The sequence below is a fragment of the Bidens hawaiensis genome, unplaced genomic scaffold (genome assembly GCF_021521415.1).
Source record: "Bidens hawaiensis isolate Kalapana, Puna unplaced genomic scaffold, B.hawaiensis_p1.1 tig00038602_1, whole genome shotgun sequence".
Taxonomy (NCBI): Eukaryota; Viridiplantae; Streptophyta; class Magnoliopsida; order Asterales; family Asteraceae; genus Bidens; species Bidens hawaiensis.
Window position 1 is genome coordinate 69,767 of NW_027505567.1, and position 20,491 is coordinate 90,257.

A 20,491-nucleotide genomic window follows, 5' to 3' on the forward strand; every position below is an offset into this window, starting at 1 on the left:
GGGCTTGGATGGGATGATTGGATTGATCAGCTTAGTTGGTAATAGGTGGATAGCCTTTGTAGTAGTTTTTCTTGTTTGTTGGTTGTGTTCTGTAGTTATGGTGGCATCGAGTAATCACCGTCACGCTCTTTAGGCCCGAGCCATTGATATTTTACCCGAATTGGCCGGTTACTATATCCTGGTCAGTCAAGTATATATGTGTATGTAATTTAATTATTCTTTTGTGTTCTTTCAGTTGTAAGTTTTTCTATACTTAAGCTCAACTAACATCGAAGGAGGAGCGAAGATTTGGGAATCTGCTCCCAACCGGGTTACCATAATACCCTACGGGCGGCGGGTTTTCCCAGATGAAGAGATGTAGGCTTGGGTATACCCAGCGATGAATGCGATCACAAACGTAGAAGTTACCTTTTTCCTTGGGTTACCCACCTACTCTGAATAGCCCAGCTTTATTTATCGGTTCTTATTGACTCCTTAGTCCTTAGAATTGTAAGTGGCTTTAATTAATTACTAAAACAACGACCCAGTCTCATACTAGGAATATTAGTATTGTGAATATTGACCATTGGCAAATGGGTTGGTGCGAAAATAATATTATTTTAATTGAACGATCAGATTTCACCCAACTCCCAAGTTGCATCAGATCAAATGATTAATAACCAGTAAAGTCAATCATGCAGACGACTTGGACTTGCAAATTCAACCATTTGAACTATTTAGTATTCACAACTTTTCTGAAAGCTGTTTTGCAATTTTTGACTCTTCTAACATTAAAAAAAATGTGGAATAAGATAATTGCTTTGTATCATCTATGGATGATCATTGCATATTATTACTGTTTAAGTCTTTTATTATTACCGTTATCAGTTTCTGCTGCCCTGGATAGTACTGTCTATGCAGATCAACCAGTCAAAGATGGTCAAACCATTGTTTCGACCGCGAAGATGTTCGAGTTGGGATTTTTTAGCCCCGGGAAGTCCAAGAACCGATACTTTGGGATATGGTACAACAAGATATCGGTTTGTACCATTGTATGGGTTGCTAACAGGGACAAACCGATTACTGACAATTCGGGCATGTTCAAACTCAGTAGCAATGGAAACCTGGAGGTTCTCAGTGGCAATAACACCTTGGTTTGGTCATCCAAATCGACTGTGTCTAGGCGGAGTTCTAATCCGATGGTGATGGTCCAGCTTCTGGATTCTGGAAATCTTGTTGTGTCCGAAAGCGACGATAATAGCACCAACAAAAATCTGATTTGGCAAAGTTTTGATCATCCTGCTGACACGTTACTACCAGGAATGAAAATCGGGAAGGACTTTATAACGGGAATAGAGCGGTCGTACACTTCTTGGACGAATCCTGATGATCCTTCTACAGGTGTTTATAGTACTAAATATGACACAAATGGATATCCGCAAATGTTCGGGTTGCATGGTCAAGATGTAATATCAAGACTTGGACCATGGGATGGTCTCGGGTTCACTGGCATTGCTGTTGAAAAAGAAACTAATATTTACGAAGCCGAGTTTGTTGTTAATGAGAAAGAAGTATATTATTCATATGAGCTTAGAAGTTCTGTTGTTCAAAGGACGATTATAACATGGGATGGCAAGATACAGATAATGCGTTGGATCGATCGAACCCAAGAGTGGATTGTTTATGCGGATCTTAGAGTAGATAGTTGCGATCTTTTTGCCGTCTGTGGTCCTTATGGAAGCTGCAACATTAACAAGCGTCCGCCTTGTATTTGTATGTCGGGTTTTGAACCAAAGAATCAAGAAGAATGGGATGTATCTGATTGGTCGAGTGGGTGTAAACGCAAAACGCCTTTGAATTGTACGGATATGAATGCGGACGGGTTTCTTAAAACTACAGGAGTCAAGTTACCAGATACTCGAAGGGCGTGGTATAATTTAAGCATGAGCCTTGGAGAATGTGAAATGGCTTGCAGAATGAAATGCAAATGTACGGCTTATGCCAATATAGATATCAGCAATAGGGGAAGCGGATGTTTGCTATGGTTTGACGAGCTAACCGATATACGAGACTATGATTCAGATCATCATATTTACATAAGAATGGCTGCCTCTGAGTTAGCAGGTACACATGTTTCTTCTGTTTGACTTAATCTTTTAGTTCACATATGAAATGTTAATAGTTTCAAGTGCAAGGGGCTGCGGAACTAACCGTTAAAGATTTGAGGGGCATTTATGTCTTTTAGTTGACTTATTTAATTAGACAGTTAGGAATAATTAGTAAGAGTTTTATGTATTTGGTTTATTATATGTGGATTGTTATCTTCATTAATTTGTTCTGTGTCTACCAAAACTAGCTAACTGTTACTGTTTACAAATGGAAGGTTACCAGTCCGATCCCACCGAAAGGAAAATAATAGTTATCAGTGTCTTATCATTTTCATCTGCAATGCTTCTATGTGTGCTTATTTATGTGTGTAGACAGAGAAAGAAAAGGCTTCAGATAAAAGATCAAGGTAACACAAATAAGCCATTTATGCATGTTTATAACAAACAGTATGGTTTTTATAATTTAATTATTAATCTAGAGTAATTGGGCATATCTTCTTTAGGAGACATGGAGTATGCCCTTGATAAAAAGAAGGAAAGTGTCCAGACACAACTTCTTGGTGATATACCGTTCATTAACCTGTATAAAGTAGCAAAGGCTACAAATAACTTCAGTGAGTCCAATAAGATCGGAGAAGGTGGCTTTGGTCCCGTTTACAAGGTATTTAACTGATTCTTCTACAACACAATGGTAAGCATAAAATGGACAGAAATGGATGAGTTAAACTATAATCTTTTAGGGTGTGTTGGAAGACGGACAAGAAGTCGCTGTGAAACGCCTCTCAGACACATCTCAACAAGGGATTGAAGAATTTAAGAATGAACTCATCTCTATTTCTAAGCTTCAGCACAGGAACCTTGTGAAGCTTCTGGGATACTGCATTCATGGAAATGAAATGATTTTAATTTATGAGTACATGGTTAACAAAAGCTTGGACTCAATAATCTTTGGTATGAACCCTTTATTGTGTAGCATTTATTACCAGGTGACATATTTGTAGCCCACAGAGTAATATTTCATTTTGCACAGATGAAACAAGAAGTTCAATGCTTGATTGGCCTCAATGCTTTGGCATCATACATGGAATGGCTCGAGGCATTCTATATCTACATCAAGATTCCCGCCTGCAAATTATCCACAGAGATCTCAAGGCGGGTAATATATTGCTGGACGGGGACATGAATCCAAAGATATCCGATTTCGGTCTTGCTAGAAAGTTTGTAGGGCACGATACCATTGGCAAGACAAAGAAAGTGGTCGGGACATAGTAAGAACCTATACCTAATGTGATCTAGTATATAACTATTAAATTCTTTTTCCTAAGGAAAAAGAAAAAGAGAATGAAACTAACATATGCTTTTATTATTATTATCTACTATGTTGGAGTGGTTACATTTCTCCTGAGTACGCCGTACATGGGCACTTCTCTATAAAGTCCGATGTATTTAGTTTTGGTGTTTTGGTTTTGGAGATAGTGAGTGGTAAGAAAAACAGAGAATTCTCACATGAAGACCACAGTGACAACCTTCTTGGACATGTAAGTTAATTTGTTGGCCTAAATTCCGATGTCGTGATCAATGCTTCTTTTAAACAACATCCTTTTTCAGTTTTTTGTATATATACTAAAATATTAATTTTGACCTGGTGTAGGCATGGAGACTTTATAAACAAGGAAGGTCAATTGAACTTATGAGTGCATCCTTACATGCCTCGTGTGTGGTCCACGAAGTAATACGATCAATACATGTGGCGCTATTGTGTGTGCAACATCATGCGAAAGATAGGCCAACTATGTTGTCGGTACTTCTAATGCTTGTTAGTGACAGTGCTTTGCCTCAACCAAAGCAGCCTGCTTTTTTTACAGAAGAGGAGAATACATGTAAACCTGACTTTGATTCCTCACTTGATGAATACACGATAACACTGTTGTATCCTCGGTAACAAGCTTTTTGATGGCTGTTATTACATCTGACTTGAAATCGATATTTAGGGTATTTGACTTTAAAATTCTTTTATTCCTATGATACTGGCATTGTGTACAAACATTAATTCCTTGCATCAGCCATAATGATCTCCCATGGGTCAGTTGCAACTGAAAACGTTCCCGAATTAGTTCTAATATACAAAACGGGTCAAGTTACTGAGTTAGGTTGGAACCAATTTTTTTAATGAAAGCTCCAACTCGACTACATCGAATTGGGTTGTGCCGCTATTCTTGATTCGTTTAATTTCGATTAGTTAATAGCCAATATAATATGAGGATTGGAGTATAACTTTGAAAAGTAACAAGTTTTGTGTTTCTAGTTAAAAGTTACATAAACAGTATATGGTTCGAAAAGGGTAAAATAGTAATTTTTCACAAACTTAACAGAACTTCAATGGAAGTTAGGTTGGATACCGAAAGTTTAAAATTGAAATTGGAATACCATACATGTTACTTTAAAGTTAAATACCGAATCTGTTAATTTTACCAAACCACATGGACCATTTACGTGCTTAACTCATTAACTTATTTATAATAGCAATTATTTATAGCATCAAAAGTATTAAGTTAGTTGCGATGTCGATATAACGTGTAAAAAGAATTAAATATGCTTAGATGTCAAAGCGTTTTAGATTATTCGTCTAGTGTTATAGTTTCTGTAATCATATTTAACACTCTAGATGACAACAGGATCCGGCCAGATCCGTTATAATCGATAACTTTTTAACGACTTCTTCTATTTTACAATATTTGGACCTGTTAGGATATGTTGGGGCAAAATCTTTTAAGGTGGAGTCCCAAGCTTCTAACTATCATATTTTGGGGTATGGTATGGTTTATTGAAAGTTCATAAATCTTAAATAGTCTTTTGACAAAAAGGGTAATTTCGCCATTATAAAATATTTAATGGAAAGACGTAATTTGATCAAATTTAACAATTCTGTCATGATTGAGTTTTTATGGGTCAGTTTTGACTTTGGAGTAACTACAAAGTATGACTTTATGTGAAACTTTTGACTTTTTGTTGGTCAAAATTGATATGTGGCCATGGTTGTCTTTTATGGTCAATTTGGACCAAAAAGTGATAATCCGGTCATCCACTTATTGGATAATTGCTGGTATTCGAGTTCGAAACCTATAGCAGTGTTCTTCTTTTAGGCTATGTTATTAGAACTCTTTGTCTAGATTATTCATAGTGTTCTTAGCCGGCTTAACTTGGGAAATGTCCTAAGAAGGATTTATTAACCTTTACTCGTTATATTTTCTAAAGTTATAAATTTGTCAGGACATTGTTTCCTTTACCTTAAAAAAAATGTGTAGATACGCTCAAATTCATATTAAGTTTTTATGCATAGTGATCATGAGTCTAACTTCATTTTTAATACAAGGTAAGCAATTACAATTAGCCTGAACAATCTAATATCGTTTTTCACAACACAAAATAGTTTTAAAAAATAGATTATTTTAACGCTATTATGTTGAGTGTGAGGCAATGAGGAAGCACCGAATTCAAAACACGCGTGTGATAAGAATTATATGAGAACCTTTTGAGGTTCTGGTTCGATTCCAACAAAGGAGAATATTTTTCTAGGTTTCAAGCTCGAGCGAGTTGAGTTGTATATGGTAATAACCCTTAAAAGAGTCCTCGACAATCAATTACACTAAAACCGTTTAAACGTAAAATTAAAATTAAAATAAGTAAATATATGCATCTTCCAACAAAACACTTTGAAGTTTGAACTATATATATTCTCGCATCCCCTAAAGCTTATCTTCAGCTACAACAAAAACAAAGCACTTGTCATCACAATGACACAATCCTTCATGAGAGGAGGCCACGTGTATAGACTGCTGCTAATATTTCTTACACGAAGCAACATTATTATTATAACTTATATAATATATATCACCGAAACTCAAAACAACTCAACTTCTCTTCTCTTTTGAAACACATCAAGAAAGATGGCCACCGGACAACAAGAGGATATGAAAGTGAAGTGGATGGGGCGGCGTAGTACGCCGATGAGCCACGCCACCATGGTTGTTGCTGGTATTGTAGCTGCTGCCGGAATTGGTTACTTAGCTGCTGCCGGAATTGGTTACTTCTATTATGGAAACAAAAAACGCGAAACCGAGGATGGAAAGCACAGGTATCCGGAAAATACTCCGCCTCCGCTGGCTCGGCACCAATGAAGGCTATAGTTTGAAAATGATCGATGTTAGCTTAATATGAATTTATGGTTTCTTTCAAGTTTATGTTATGCATGTTTTGTAAGTAGTATAATAAAAAGGAAAGTTATGTGGATTTCAGAATAATATTTTCTTTTTATTATTGTGACAAATATCTTCATATCCGAAAGAAGAGTATATTTCGATACGATGAATTTAGCTGGTAGTTAATGAGTGTTTAGTCGTCGAAGAAACAAAAAAACATGAATAGACTTAAGAACTAAATTAAAGAATCCATTTCTAGCTAGTTTTAAGTATTTTGTCACCCAAAAACCGGGCGCAACCAACCGTTGGATTTACAAAAAGAAAAAAAGAGAAAACAGTCTATATAATTTACAATATTTACCACAACGGAAGTATCAAGTCTTTTAGTTGTGAAAACTACATTGATCAGACTAGAGCCCGTTTATATATATGCCACACAACACGTACAATAAACATATGCTGATAAAAGTTAACAGGGAGATTTCGTTATAAAGTATATCTCACATTGGAGATGAGTCATCCAATAACATAAGCATGAATAATCAAGCCACAATTTTGTGTTGTTGCTCTTGTAGGGTAAATTGTTTTATCGATTGGATCCACCAGAAGACTTGAATGGTATTCACAACATGCTACATGTAGCTTATTTATTATTTTATGTAAATTCCTAGCTGATGAAACTTTGTATGTACCATTGGATGTTATCAAATTTGATGACGAGCTCAATTTTGTGAGAATACCCATATGGCCATTCTTGAACCCAATACTACAAAACGTCACAACAAGCGTAACATGTCTAGAATAGTTACAAAAAAAAGTCCACATAAAAGTGCTAGGTTTAAGAGTTCAATGAAAGTCAAAATGCTACCACACTAATTAAGAAAACCTAAAAACTTACCTATTACAATTATTATTATTATTATATTTATATTATATATAATAATTAGGAAGTTTGGTGCTGCTAAGTGCCGATTGGGCCATTTGGTGGCACCATATTGGTCATGTGTTGTTTTTTCATTTTTATTTTTTCGTTCCGATACCATAATGAACATAACGAATCGAATTCGAGTATACTCACAAGCTTAACGATCGTGTCCGACAGCGTTCGAGTTTTACCAACGTTCGGGTTTACCGACCAACGCTACCCACTAGTCCACCTCAATTTTTATATTTTTACATTTTCTAGCTTCGGTATCCTAACGAGACTAACCTAAACCGACTGAATTCATGTCGAGTAACCGCCTCAAGACCCTAGACCGACAATGTTTGGGTTTTACCGCTGTCCGGATTCACCGACCAAATAAACATCAAACATTTTATTTTTTTTATTTGTTACTTTGACAAATTTATTTTTCGGGGTAACGCTTAGATTTTACCAACTGTGTCTATACCTTAACGAGCATAACCGATAATGTCTGAATTTACGTCGACTTACCGTCGTAACACTCGAGGCGGTATTTCAACACCCGGGTTTCAACGTTGGGATTTTACCAGCTGTCCTTGCGCAACACGCCAGGTAAACACTAGTTTTGTAAGCATTGTTATTGTTGTTATTGACGCATGTTTAGCCGAAATTAACTTTTGTAGTAAAATATTTTCTTATTGCATGTGCGGAAATCAACTTTTGTAGTAAATTATTTTCTTATTACACACGTGTAGATAGATTTTATACATATATAATAATTTAGAGGTGACAAATAGTATCCCAACCAATTCTTTTTTACGCACTCCTACCTTTGATGATGTTGAAGTTTTGTTATATGTAGGCTTCTAATGATTTAAGTTTCCTGGTTATTGCTTTTATCTTTCCGATTTTAAGATAGGTTTAGGAGTCCAACCTCACATGCATCATCTTTTTCATATTTCTAGAGCACTTGTTACCATAGTACCGTCACGAACATACACGATATAACATCATGAACTAAAACACAATATGTTAAACATCATGAACTAAAAACACAATACATTGTTTTTCTCTTAAGTCCTCCTTTAATCATCTTAACACAAAAAGAATCAAAACACACCATAAACGTACAAAATCGGTAACAATACATGATACCATTTCCTCATCCCTACCTGACACCAAAGTCAATTCTTTGAAACCCATTATATATTATCTTTTTTAGCGGTCATATATTCCATTTAAAATTTCATAAGTACATACAGCTTCAAATTATACACATAAATAATACGAGCAGCCTAACATATAAATATTTAAGTACACTTAACATAAAATCTACTTATGAAATCATTCATAAACTACCATTAAATAGCATATCACTACACAACTAACATATACCTACACGATTTTTAAGATCCTACATAGTTTATATGTATTCGGAGAACCAAATCAACATATACCTACGCAAACTTTTAACAGCCTATACAGTCAATATGTATTTAGAAAACCATATTAACATATACCTGTATACACAAACTTTTAACAACATACACAACTAAAATTTTCTTTAAACAGTTTGGTTGTTACATACACAAATTGGTGATTATTGTAAAAGAAAAAAAAAAGATTTGAAAAATGTACCTACATAGTCTTAGAGCATTCTCATCCAACCCCCTTTATTTATGTGAGGGGTGTTTTTATAATTTAGAGAGTGATTTAGGTGTTGTGAGTGAAATATTTTTATATTTTAGAAAAAGTAGTGATTTTTCTGTATATTTGAAAAGCTACTGTTTATCCCCTATAATTTTTTAATATATTTTGAAAGTGGTTGTGAGTGAAGGAGAAAGAAAAGGTATAATAAATATTATTTTATTGAAATGGAGAGAGAAAATGAAGTGAGTTGTAGTGTAATTTTTGATTTAGAGATAGGGTATAGGATGAGAATGCTCTTACACTCTATCTACACAGTAGGTAGAAAAACAATTAAAAAAACGCAGTAGGTCTGTGTATTTTTTATACATAAACTATGATTTGTTTTATTTTTTTTTTTCCTTTTTAAAAAAATTATATCTAGAAAAATGTAGAAAAACAATTAAGATAATTATGTTTAGAGAAGTCAACTAAGTTAAAACTTCATTAAAACAACTAGGTTAGAGACCTGTGTATTACACTGATTGAAAAATAATAAAATATAAAGTAAAAACATGTTAATAGAAGATATAAATACGTATAATCTAAGCAAATACCAATCAATAATTTTAGGATTGAAAGCAGGTGGGTCAATGAATAGAAACCGTACCGATTGAAATCCATTGAAAACAAAGTCTTGATCTTCAATCTTTAACAAAGCCAATATAACTGTCCTCGTAGGTAAGAGTTGAAAAGGTTATGAAAATGTAAAATTTATTTATTAGCATTAAAAGCATAATAAATTAGTTGAAACAATTATAAATTTTGAAATTGTATTATAATAAATTTCGAACGTGATTTCTGGGTATCATAAAGTATAGGTTATGTTTTGGAAAGACAATAAAAACCGAAAAATAACTTGTTATAGATAGTAATTCATTAATTAACTAAGATAATATAATTATGGTCTATAGATGGTATTAGTTTTTGTGTCATGTGAACACTAGTTATGTGTCATGTGTTCACATAGGTTTGTTTTAATATAGGCTAGGGTTAGACTAAATGTACCTATTTTCCTTACTTGTCATACCTTCTCATCAAAACTTCCAATTTCTTAACATTTTTTTTGGCATATTAGTCTCCTCTAACGTTTTTTTGTCATTTTAGCGCCTTCCATTAAAATATCAAATCAGAAACTATTTGTTTGTGTTTATTGTTCTTATCATAGTAATAATATTTATTATTAGATGCATTATAAAACAATAAATTTTATATAATTTTATCTTTTCATATGTCTTCCGACAGATAAACTAAAATCATTTGAATATATTTGCTGTAGGTTCATGTGCATGAGATTAATATCACATGAGAAAAGAACCAACTTGTTGATCAAGTAGTATGTTAGTTAATTATTTTTATTTATTAATAAACAATTCAATTTTAATAAAGGTAAGCAATCTCTAAAAATTAATCTAAAAAAAACACACTAAAAAATTTAAACACTTGTAGAGAAAAATAAAACTTTTTTTCCCTTTTTATATTAGAAAAAATCGTTTTTTATGTAAATTGTTTTGGTTATTTTTAAAAACTAAAAAAAATGTTTTATAATATAAAAAAGAAGTAAGAGAAAAATTGTTTAAAAAATATATATATTTTTTAAATAATAATAATAGAAGATCATAAAATGGCAAAGAAAAAACCAAAAACTTTAAATAGAATTAACAAAATATTAAGAGAGGGGGGTGTTTAGTAAAATTAAAGGGAATGGGTACGTTTAACGACACCTTTTAATATAATAATGGGATTAATGACCTTCATACCCGTTCTCGTTAAACCTTCCATAATAATTTCCACTTTATTACATAATTGCCACTATAATGGTACACCGTTGCTGAAGTTCGGTAGGTAAGTCCCCAAAAGTAGACAGCGCCGGACATCCCATGGTGAGTCGTTCCCTGTCTCTAACGATTACATTCTTTTTTATACCAAAATTAAAAATATCAATAACAGCAAGAAAAAGATGGCGGAGGTAGGAGGAAGAAGACAAAAGTTTGTAGAGATACAAATTTTCGTAAAGAACGGAAGAGAGAGTGAAGGTAAGAGGAAGAAGATAGAACAGTGGGGTTATTTTTTAATAAATCTATCTATAATATATATATATATATATATATATATATATATATATATATATATATATATATATATATACACGAAAGCCTTTAAAAGTTCTCTGGTTGCTCCCTAAATTCTCTCAAGTCACCAGATTCCTTTATTTATAGATGGAGGATTCTTATGCATTTGACTCGAATTCATGGGTATGGGTCTCACCAAACCCAGATAGCTTTAAAACGGGTTATAACATCTCATTAAATTAAAAATTAATCTTACCAAATATTTGATGTGAAAATCCTATAAAATAGGGATTACTAAAAATTAATATCCGATTTTCTTTTAAAAAAGATATTATTTTATAATTAAGAAACAATTTTATAGTAAAAAAAATAAGCGGGTCACAGGTCACCAAATCCAGATAGCTTTTAAACGGGTTATAACATATAATTTATTTGTGAAACCCTTTCATCATCAAACCCTAATGCAGTGTTTGGGATTCCTTATTTTTTCCTTCTTGTAACCTATTAACTTTAATAAGTTAAAAAGGTGTTGGGTAATGTGACTTTTTTAAGTTTTTAAAGAAGAAAAAAAGGATGTTTTGATAAGTTTGGAGAGAGTAACTTATCAACAACAAGTTATACAAGTCAAAAGAAAGTGCAAATAAGAAATCTCAAACATGGCCTAAGTATATTATTAATTTTCTTAAAATAAAAAAAATTAAAATTCAAAAAAAAAGTATTGAAAAACGAAAAATGTAAAACAAGCCTGTTGGTACATGATGTCAGTAGTTCAGTGTCTAGTGTCTGTAATCGAGTTAGTTGGATTTGTATTTTGTATTAAGCGAAGTTAGCTCACAAGTTCGCTGATATAGGCGAACTTGTGGAACAAGCGAAGTTAGGGACAACTTCGCCTAAACATGTTAGGCGAAGTTGTCGTCTGATATAAACAGCTATGTTACGGCTAGGTTTATCATCAGTTTTACAATCATTAGTTTACGAGTTGGTTTGTGTAATCGGTGATCAGTGAATCACGTGTTTCCAGTTGCAATACAACGTGTCTTTGTTTATTGTAACGTGTGATCGATTGTGTTAACATGTATCGTCTTCTACACTCGTATCGTCTTACGTAGGGATTCCGCACCTACGTAGAACGAGATATTCCGTGTAGATCCGGCTGGGAACCTACAATTGGTATAAGAGCTTTTGCTCGTGATTGTGTGGTTCGGGATTATCACGCGGGTGTAGAAATCGTTCCGTTTGACTATTCGCGGGACGAGTTTACGTTAATATACCGAGTTTTTGTGTCCTACTCACCTCCCACCATCATAAACAACCCATTACACATTCGCATACCTCGCAAAACGTCAAAATCAAACCTGCAAAATCGTCGTGTTCATCAGGCGAAGTTGCCGCTACTGTTTGTAGGGTTTAGGCGAAGATATAAGGTTAAGCGAAGTTATCCACAACTTCGCCTACCTCACAACTTCGCCGAATCAGGCGAATTTAAGAAGAGTGCGAAGTTAAGAATTCAAGCGAAGTTAGGACTTAAGCGAAGTTAACTTTAACTTCGCCTACTGGTACTGTTCAAAAATTAAAAAAAAAAATTCGGGTTTCTTTGTGTTTTCGTTTCGTAAAAGATGACTTCTATAAATATTACGGAACTGGTGAAAATGGAAGTGGAAGCAGGTTCAACTACTAAGGCACCGAAAATGCTTAAGGGTACCGATTTCGTGGCTTGGAAAGATCGGTTTGAGCAGTATGTTAAATATCAAGATGCTAAGATGTGGGTGTGCATTCAAGATGGTTACATTCCACCAACAGCTTTGTATGAGGGTCGTGAACAAATTAAGAAATACAACAAGATGGAAGAGGAAGAAAAGAAGATGTATGAGGCTGAAAGCAAAGCTCATGCTGCGATAACAATGGCTCTTCCACAAGAGATTCTTCACACCTTCAGGAAATATAAAACTGCTAGAGAGCTATGGGAAGCACTTGAAAACCGATTTGAAGGTAATGTAGGGATACGTGCATCCAAGATTAAACTACTCAAAACCCAATTCTCGGTGTTCAAGTATTTGAAGAATGAATCACTTGATGATATCATCACGAGATATTATCACCTGATGACCAAACTCAGCAACTATTCCATTGCTTACAAAGAATAGGAGATCGTAGAAAAACTTCTTGATGCTCTCCCACCGAAATGGGAGATGTACACTGTCTTGATGAGAGAAGATAAAGAGTTTGCCGACTATGACTTGGAAACAGCAGTCAACAAACTACGAACTTTTGAACTTAACATGGTTCGAAAAGAGACACCAACTGATCAGGTTCAGGATCCGGGAATGTATGGTGCGAAAGTTAATTCAAGTTCAAGTTCGAAGTCAGAATCATCTGCTTACTACTGAAAGGGAGACTCGGGCGCTAACTCAACACATGAAGGTCATGTATCTCTCAACATGGATGGTGATGTGTGTTTCATATCTGGTGGAACAAACACTTCTAAACCTCAAACAACAAAGGGTAGTTTTTCTTCAAGTGTTCCGAACACCAACTACTCTCAGATGCCCATGAGTGTTAAATCTGCTGAACAGCAGTTTGCTCTCTATGCATCTTTCATTGCTTCGTACGAAAATTACATTAAAGGTAAAATTGTTGACCCTGCAACTTTAGACGAAGACTATGATCAGATCGATGCTGATGATCTGGAGGAGATGGATCTGCAGTGGCAGATGGCAATGATAGTAAGAAGAGTTAAAAGGTTTATGAAGAAGACTGGTAGAAAGTTTGTTGGTGAAAGACCAGGTTTTGATAAGTCAAAGGTTCGGTGTTACAACTGTCAACAGAATGGCCACTTTGCTAAAGAATGCACAAATGACAGAGTTGAACGTAGTCAGAACAGGACAACACAACCGAATGGGGGAAGTAGTGAGAATAGGGCGATGATATCCAGATAGAACAGGGAATACAATTGGAATCTGCATGTTGAGGAAGTGTTCGAACAGGCCAATTTGGCGAACATCGAAACTGCAGGAAGTGAGAAAGTAACTGGAGAAAATCAAGCTTACATGGCAGAAGTGACAGATCAGCTCTCCGAGGTAAGTACTAAACTCCCTTGTACGAAATGTGAAAATCTGTCTGAACAATTGAAAACAATAACTGATCAGTTTGTTAGTTTGGATGCTCAATTTAAAACATTAAAAGAAGATCATCATTACACTAAAGCTAGAGAAAATAGTTACAAGGTAAAAATAAAAGCTAGTGAGAAAGATATCAGAAGTCTTAAAGCCAGTCTAGCTGAAAAAATACAAGTAATTGATCTTAGCTATGAAGTGTTAGAAGAGAAAACCAAACTAATAGCTGAAAGGGATAAACAGATAGCTGATCACCAGGTGAAAGTGGTGGAACTAAACAGAAAGCTTGAGCAATTTAGAAATTCCTCTGCTATACTTGATCACCTCGTAAGTGATCAAAGTTCCCCAGTTAAAAGGGGAGGAATTGGATATCATGAAGTTCCACCACCTTATAATCATAACTATACTTATGATCCTAGTAATCAGAAATCTGTTGATGCTGAAATTGGTCAGACAGTTCCTGTTAAGGTTACGATTAAAGATCCAGAAGTTAGTAAAGGCGAAACGAGTAAGCCTGTTTCTAATGTTAAGATGTCTGTTCCTAGTCCTGTCTCATCAAATTCGGACAAGGCATCCGAGTCTAGTGAGACAAAAGAAGAGGCTGTGTTACTAAAACGTGGAGAGGAACATAAACCAACTGAAAAGAATTCTCCACTAAACCCGTATGTCCCACCATATGTTAGACAAACGGGCAGTAACGTAGCCTCAACATCTAAAACAACTATTGAGACGAAAGTTGAACACATGAGTTGTTTCAGATGCAATCAAATAGGACACCTGATTGCTGATTGCCCTCTGAAGCAGAGATTTAGAGGTATGAGGCCTTCGAAAACTGAGAATAGAACTAACATTAATTACTATAATGGTAAAAATGAAAACTCATCAAAGTTCAGACATTGGACTAATCCTGGTTTTCAAAGAAATCGATCTCAGTTTTTCCCTGTTAACAACCAAATCTTTAGTAATAATTCATTTAATTCACGATGGTTTGGATGGCCTCATAGGCAATCTACAAGAAGGTATCCTTTTAGGACTTACAGAAATCATTCTAATACTAACTTTGGACAGCCAAAGTACGGGATGTATCGACCCAAGACCAATAGGTCTTGGGTCCCCAGATTTTAATCCTCTGCTTTAATCGTGCAGGAACAGTTGAACAGGGCTGCAAACAATCTATGGGTTGTGGATAGCGGCTGTTCCCGGCACATGACGGGTAACAAGAATTTGTTACACGAATGGAAACCTGTTCAGGGAGGAAGAGTAAGTTTTGCTGGAGAGAGTGGTGGAAGGATTACTGGAATTGGGACGGTGACTAATGGTAAAATGAAGTTAGAGAAGGTGAATTTCGTTGAAGAACTGAAGCATAATCTGCTGAGTGTATCTCAAATCTGTGACAAAGATTACACTGTGCACTTTACCAAGAATGAAGCGATCGTACTGTATCCTGGTTTCAAGATACCAGAGGATTGGATAGTAATGAAGGCTCCAAGGGAAAAGAATACGTATGTTATGGACATGAGGTCGACTGAGATGGCAACAGAAGAATCTTGTCTTCTGTCAAAAGCAACTGAAGCGGAGTCCGAGTTATGGCATCGAAGAATGGGGCATATTCATCTTCGAAAAATGAACTACATTGTCAAGAATGGGCTGGTGCTGGGTGTTCCCTTGAAAAATTTCAACTTTGAAGACCAATGCTTATCGTGCAAAAAGGGAAAGCAACACAAGAAATCTCATCACACCAAGAAGGTTAATTCAATAGTCAGTACCCTAGACCTACTTCACATGGATCTCTTCGGTCCCGTGAATGTAAAAAGCCTAGGTGGAACATCATACTGTTTGGTGATCACTGATGATTTCTCTCGATATTCTTGGGTATATTTCCTGAAGACAAAGGATGAAACGGTGCAGTTGGTAATTAATTTGATTACCAAGGTTGAGAATATTATGGGAAAAAAAGTTAAATACATCAGGACTGACAATGGGACAGAGTTCAAAAACTATCAGATGGAGATCTTCTGCTTACAGAAAGGGATAGAACACCAATACAGCGCTCCGTATACTCCGCAACAAAATGGGGTGGCTGAGAGGAAGAACAGAACTCTAATTGAAGGAGCCAGAACCATGCTGGCTGATTCTAAACTTCCTGTGGTGTTCTGGGCTGAAGCTGTTGCAACAGCCTGTTATATCATTAATAGAGTTTTAACTGTTAAAAGATTGAATAAAACATGTTATGAACTTATGCATGGGAGAAAGCCTAACTTGAGTGGTCTCGAACCATTCGGGTCCCCGTGTTCGATATTAAAGACGAACTCAAAATTTGGTGAAATAGCCGACGAAGGTATTTTAGTCGGATATGTTGTTGGGACTCCCAACAGACGAGTCTTTAATATATCGACCAGCAAGGTTGAGGTGGTGTGTAACACTGATATCACAAGTTACAAATCACCAAAACCAAGCACGGGACCCGCTGGGGCTTTCGACTATGATAGGCTTTTTAAATCTTTTAACATGCCTTACTTGGATTGTGCAGAAGTAGATGAGAGAATTGCTACGAAGATGCTTTATGATGACGAAGACAATTTTGTGCAACGACCGCAGTACGATGAATGTCAACCTTCCTCGTCAAATGCTGTCGATACCACTGCTGTCTCTACAGAAGAGGAATTCTTCAATCCGTTTCACTCTCAACAACAATCACCCATTGATGAGCTACCTTCTAATCTGGAAGACAATCTGCAAGTCAGTTCGGTTCCGACTACGAGAGTTCACAAAAATCACCCTTTGGAGAACGTGATAGGTGATCTGTCCGACGGTGTACAAACAAGACAAAGCTTGAATGAGCACACCTGTGTTTACACAAGCATTAAAGATACAGGCATCATTAACGAATGCTTGTACACCTGCTTCATTAGCCAGATTGAACCAAAGAACTATCAAATGGCTCTCAAGGACAGCTCGTGGGTCGAAGCCATGCAAGAAGAGTTAGCCCAGTTCAAGAAGATGGAGGTATGGAATTTGGTTGCAAAACCGAAAAATGTGCATGCGATTGGCACAAAATGGGTTTTCAAATGCAAGAGAGATGAAAAAGGGATAATTATCAGGAACAAGGCGAGGCTGGTTGTAAAAGGTTTTAATCAGCAAGAGGGGATCGACTACAATGAAGTGTTTGCTCCTGTGGCGAGATTGGAAGCGATTCGATTGTTTTTGGCATTTGCTCACACAAGGAGATGAAGGTGTTCCAGTTAGACGTGAAAAGTGCGTTTCTTAACGGTAAAGTCGATGAGGTAGTGTACGTTGAGCAACCTCCGGGTTTTCCTGACTCAGACTTTCCTGATCACGTGTACAAGCTAAGTAAAGCGCTATACGGGCTACATCAGGCCCCTCGTGCCTGGTACTTAACTCTATCCGATTACTTGCTTGAGAATGAATTTGAAAGGGGAAAGATCGATAGCACACTGTTCTTTAAGAGAAAAGGAAGCGACTTTCTTCTAGTGCAAGTCTACGTGGACGACATCATCTTTGCTGCATCAAAAGTCGACATGTGTCAGGAATTTGAAGCCGTCATGAAAAAGAGGTTTGAAATGAGTGCTATGGGTGAACTAACTTTCTTTTTAGGACTTCAGGTTGATTAGAAGAAAGATGGGATGTTCATTCATCAGACTAAATATGTCCATGACGTTCTCAAACGCTTCAAGATGGAGGACAGCACTCCATTTGATACTCCAGTTTGCGTCAACCATAAATTAGGTGCTGATTCAGACGGTGATGCAGACGTGGACCCCACCCAATATCGGGCAATCATAGGTTCTTTAATGTACTTAACTGCATCTAGGCCTGATATTATGTTTGCAGTTTGTCTTTGTGCTCGCTTTCAGGCAAACCCAAAGGAATCTCACTTGAAGGGTGCGAAGAGGATATTGCGGTATCTCAAAGGCAAACCTAAGCTAGGGTTGTGGTACACGAAAGGAGGAGACTTGGAGTTAGTCGCCTACACGGATTCTGATTATGGAGGGTGCAATCAGAATCGGAAGTCAACAACAGGTGGATGTCAGTTTCTTGGAGGCAGATTAGTGTCATGGCAGTGCAAGAAGCAGACCTCAGTCGCCATTTCTACCTGTGAAGCAGAATACATGGCAGCATCCAACTGCTGCTCCCAGGTTCTTTGGATACAATAGCAATTGCGCGATTATGGTCTGAATTTCACTCATACTCCTATTTGCATAGATAACATTGCTGCTATCTCAGTAACTAACAATCCCGTAAAGCATAGCAAAACTAAACACATTGACATCGGTCATCATTTTATACGGGATTGTGCTGAGAAGAAATTGATTGTGCTCGAAAAGGTTGATACGTTAGATAATTTCGCTGATTTGTTTACTAAAGCGTTTGACAAAACTCTTTTTCAAAACCTTGTTGAGCTGAATGGGATGATCAATCCCGAGTAACTGTGTTTTTCGTTTTTGTTTAAAAAAAAACGTCACTATCGCTTAGAATTATGTCGGTTGCCACAGTTTGAAGGACATATCTTCGGATATGTTTGGTCCTCATTTCTACTTGTAGAATATGAGGATAGCCATTAACCAGATGACTGAAAGTGACCGGGGCGGTTTATGATGTATTTTTATTCTTTCGCTGAAAATTAGTCGTTCATACTTAGTTAGAAGGACACATACTCGTATGTGGTCGGTCCAGCTGATCCATTGGATCTTCCGGATAGCCGTTTACCTGAAGACTTCGACTTGATCGGGGCGATAGAAGTTAAAAAAAAATTTTCGGGAGATGAAATTATTTTTCAAGTCTACTGCTTCGTAAGAAGTTCCTTTACTATGTTTAACAGAAAATTGATCCAACCTTGGAAAGTGATAGATATACTGATTCTGTGTGCTTAACTAGTTAAGTTATTAGGCCTAAAAGACTTTAGAACAGTCATTGTATGTCATGGCATGGTAGCTTTTTATGGTGCGTAAAAGTAGAAGTGATACTAACTAAATCTCCTCGATTTTACGTGGAAACTCCTTAAGAGTTGTGCATGTCTCCATATATATCTTTCCGAATGATAGGCAGAAAAGCGATTACCCAGTCATACACGAGCCCGTGAGTGTTCTGATTCCCGTGAAGATAGCGTGTCAAGAAACTGCAGTGATCCAGATTCGGGACTTGCAGTTGTTTACGACTCTGAAACTATGTTATTTTTAAAAATAAAAAAAATTTATGTGTTACTAAGACATTCTAGAGCTTATGATGTTAATACTTCTCAATCAAGATGTAAGAAAGAGAACGGGAAGAAGAGTCTAAAGATCGAAGAGTACTTACTATTTAATCAGACACTACGGGTCGAGGTCAACTCGGGGTGACTTGGGGAAAGCCAAATAAGCTTTGAGAATAGATAGGAGGCACCACAATCTCTGATGTGTTGCCCATTTATATTTTGAGCTTAATTGAAGCTAACCCGTATCACAGAAGCGATGAAAACCATTTTAAGTTAGTTACCTGCTTACAACCTGTTTCTTATATGTCATAATACAGCTGAACATGGATCTATGTGACAGTCACTTAATTAGTATGATTCCTGTTCGGATCTTTTCTAAAACGTGGTAGTCCCTGTCGAGACTGAAATTTGATCCCGTGTACTTTATTTTTTTAATATTTATTCTACTTATGTAGTTGTATGATTTTATACCTGGTTACTTGGTCTTGATCGTATCATTTAACTCTTTAAAGGATGTTATAAAACTTAATTGCAAATTGTTCAAATTATAGGGGTTTGTTTCGTAAAGTTTAATATCGGCGAAGTTATCCATAACTTCGCCTGCAATAGGCGAAGTTATCCATAACTTCGCCTGTATAATCTTGACCCTATATAAAGATATTTTTTGGTCAAACGCATTATTATTTTTCAAAACAACCAGCGAACTTATACTCAGAACCCTAAGCGAAGTTATATCTCGAATCATCTGTGTCAATTTTTCTCGATTTCATCTCGTGCTAAAGGTGTGTAGGGTGGTTGTATCTTATAATCTATGTCATTGGCGTTAATCAAAAGTCGTTTCGACACGATTCGCGACCCCGTTTATTCGAAACCTCAACACCCGATTTTCAAACTTATTTTTACGTGGTCATAATCATATTGATCGTCTAGATCGTCTCAAAAACATGTTTGGTTGAGTCCGCAATCTCCAAATTGACCAAAATCACTTCGTATTGAACGTCTAACTGTTGCCGATTCATATTTAGGCGAAGTTACAGTTTAGGCGAAGTTATCCGTAACTTCGCCTGAGGTTTAACTTCGCCTGATAATTAATTATGTAGCAGTATATGAGGCGAAGTTATCATTAACTTCGCCTGGCCCTTTTTACTTAACATTTATCAGGCAAATTTCAAGTTGAGGCGAAGTTGTTCCCAACTTCGCCCCACCTCTAACTTCGCC

General features: G+C 36.1%; 1 protein-coding gene across 1 annotated transcript; it reads left to right on the forward strand.

Moving 5' to 3' along the window:
• The first annotated feature begins 854 nt into the window (after window positions 1–854).
• On the forward strand, window positions 855–4,039 carry LOC143613994 (G-type lectin S-receptor-like serine/threonine-protein kinase At4g27290). The gene is made up of 7 exons (XM_077087558.1): window positions 855–2,103; window positions 2,363–2,494; window positions 2,591–2,748; window positions 2,828–3,038; window positions 3,118–3,355; window positions 3,475–3,625; window positions 3,739–4,039. Exons 1-7 carry the CDS (start codon window positions 945–947, stop codon window positions 4,027–4,029), a joined length of 2,340 nt encoding a protein of 779 aa, XP_076943673.1. The 5' UTR covers window positions 855–944; the 3' UTR covers window positions 4,030–4,039.
• Window positions 4,040–20,491: the final 16,452 nt, after the last annotated feature.